This window comes from Galeopterus variegatus, unplaced genomic scaffold, assembly GCF_000696425.1.
Source record: "Galeopterus variegatus unplaced genomic scaffold, G_variegatus-3.0.2 Scaffold58, whole genome shotgun sequence".
NCBI classification, from domain to species: domain Eukaryota; kingdom Metazoa; phylum Chordata; class Mammalia; order Dermoptera; family Cynocephalidae; genus Galeopterus; species Galeopterus variegatus.
The window spans coordinates 753,726-754,781 of NW_007726169.1; the positions used below are offsets into that span (position 1 = coordinate 753,726).

At 63.7% G+C, this 1,056-nt stretch overlaps 1 protein-coding gene across 1 annotated transcript in view; it reads left to right on the forward strand.

The window, feature by feature from the left end:
• Positions 1 to 339: 339 nt before the first annotated feature.
• USB1 (U6 snRNA biogenesis 1) overlaps positions 340 to 1,056 on the forward strand; it is a 23,794-nt gene continuing 23,077 nt past the window's right edge. Inside the window, exons 1-2 of the mRNA XM_008575156.1 lie at positions 340 to 408; positions 562 to 675. Coding sequence (XP_008573378.1) covers positions 578 to 675 — 98 coding nt within the window. The 5' untranslated portion in view covers positions 340 to 408; positions 562 to 577. The remainder of the gene's footprint in view (positions 409 to 561; positions 676 to 1,056) is intronic.

The following is a 1,056-nucleotide window of genomic DNA, read 5'->3' on the forward strand; positions in this document are numbered from 1 at the left end:
CGGCCTTAGGGGTGGGGCTCCGGGGCCCGCCCGCGGCCCGACTCTGCACCAGAGAGGAGGGGTCTCCTATATCCTCTGGTCCTCTGGAATTGACCTGCCTTTAACCGCTCAGGTTGACTCTTACGGGGGCGGGCCCGGGGATCGAACTCTGGGCTGGTTTCAGGAGAGAGATCTGGGACCTCTGATCCTGGCCGGGCGGAGAGGGCAGGGATCTCCACTAGGTCTACTGCGCTGACCCAAGGACCGTGGTGTCTGGGAGGTCTGGTCCCTGGTGGCTGCAGACAGAGCAGGAGACAGAGGTGAAGGCCCAGAGCGACCTGTAAAATGGGCACACGAAGGCTGGCGGGATTCCAAAAGGCTCCAAGGCAGCCCTCCACGCGCAGCGAGCCGGCCGGCAGCATGGAGCAGGTGGGCAGAGTCCGCTACACCCTGCCGGGTACCGCCCTCCAGGCCCCGCCCCAAGGCGGTGCTACCTCGGGTTCCGCCCCCGGGAGGGTACTTCCGGCTCCGCGGAACTCAGGGAGCAGGGTGCGGTTGCCAGCCGACTGTCCGGTCTTGTAGTCTTGGACGAGGCCCCATGAGTGCGGATCCCCTGGTGGGCTACAGCAGCAGCGGTTCCGAGGATGAGGCCGAGGCCGGGGCGCGGACCAGGCCGGGGTCTGGGGGCCGCCGTCGGTGAGGAGCGAAGAAGTCTCTCTGGAGCGCGCGGGATTGCACGAGACCACTACCGGACTCGAGCGTCGCGGGAGAGGGTGGGGGGCGGCGGGGAGGAGGATCCAGAGGACACCCCTGGACAAAGCCCCAGATGGCCCCCACTGGGCTAGGGCAGAGTTGAGAGGCAGGAAGCGGGTTCGGGTCCAGCTTCCGCCGCTGGCGCCCGCTACCTTTTGGCGTGCTTCACTGTACCATCCTAGGGCCGTTTCCACATTTGAACACAGTTGCAGTAATAATAATAACTAACGTTTATGGAGAGCTTTTTCATTCATCCAGTAAATATTTATTGATCACCCACTCCACGCCAGGCTTGGGACTGGGGACTCAATACTGAACAAAACC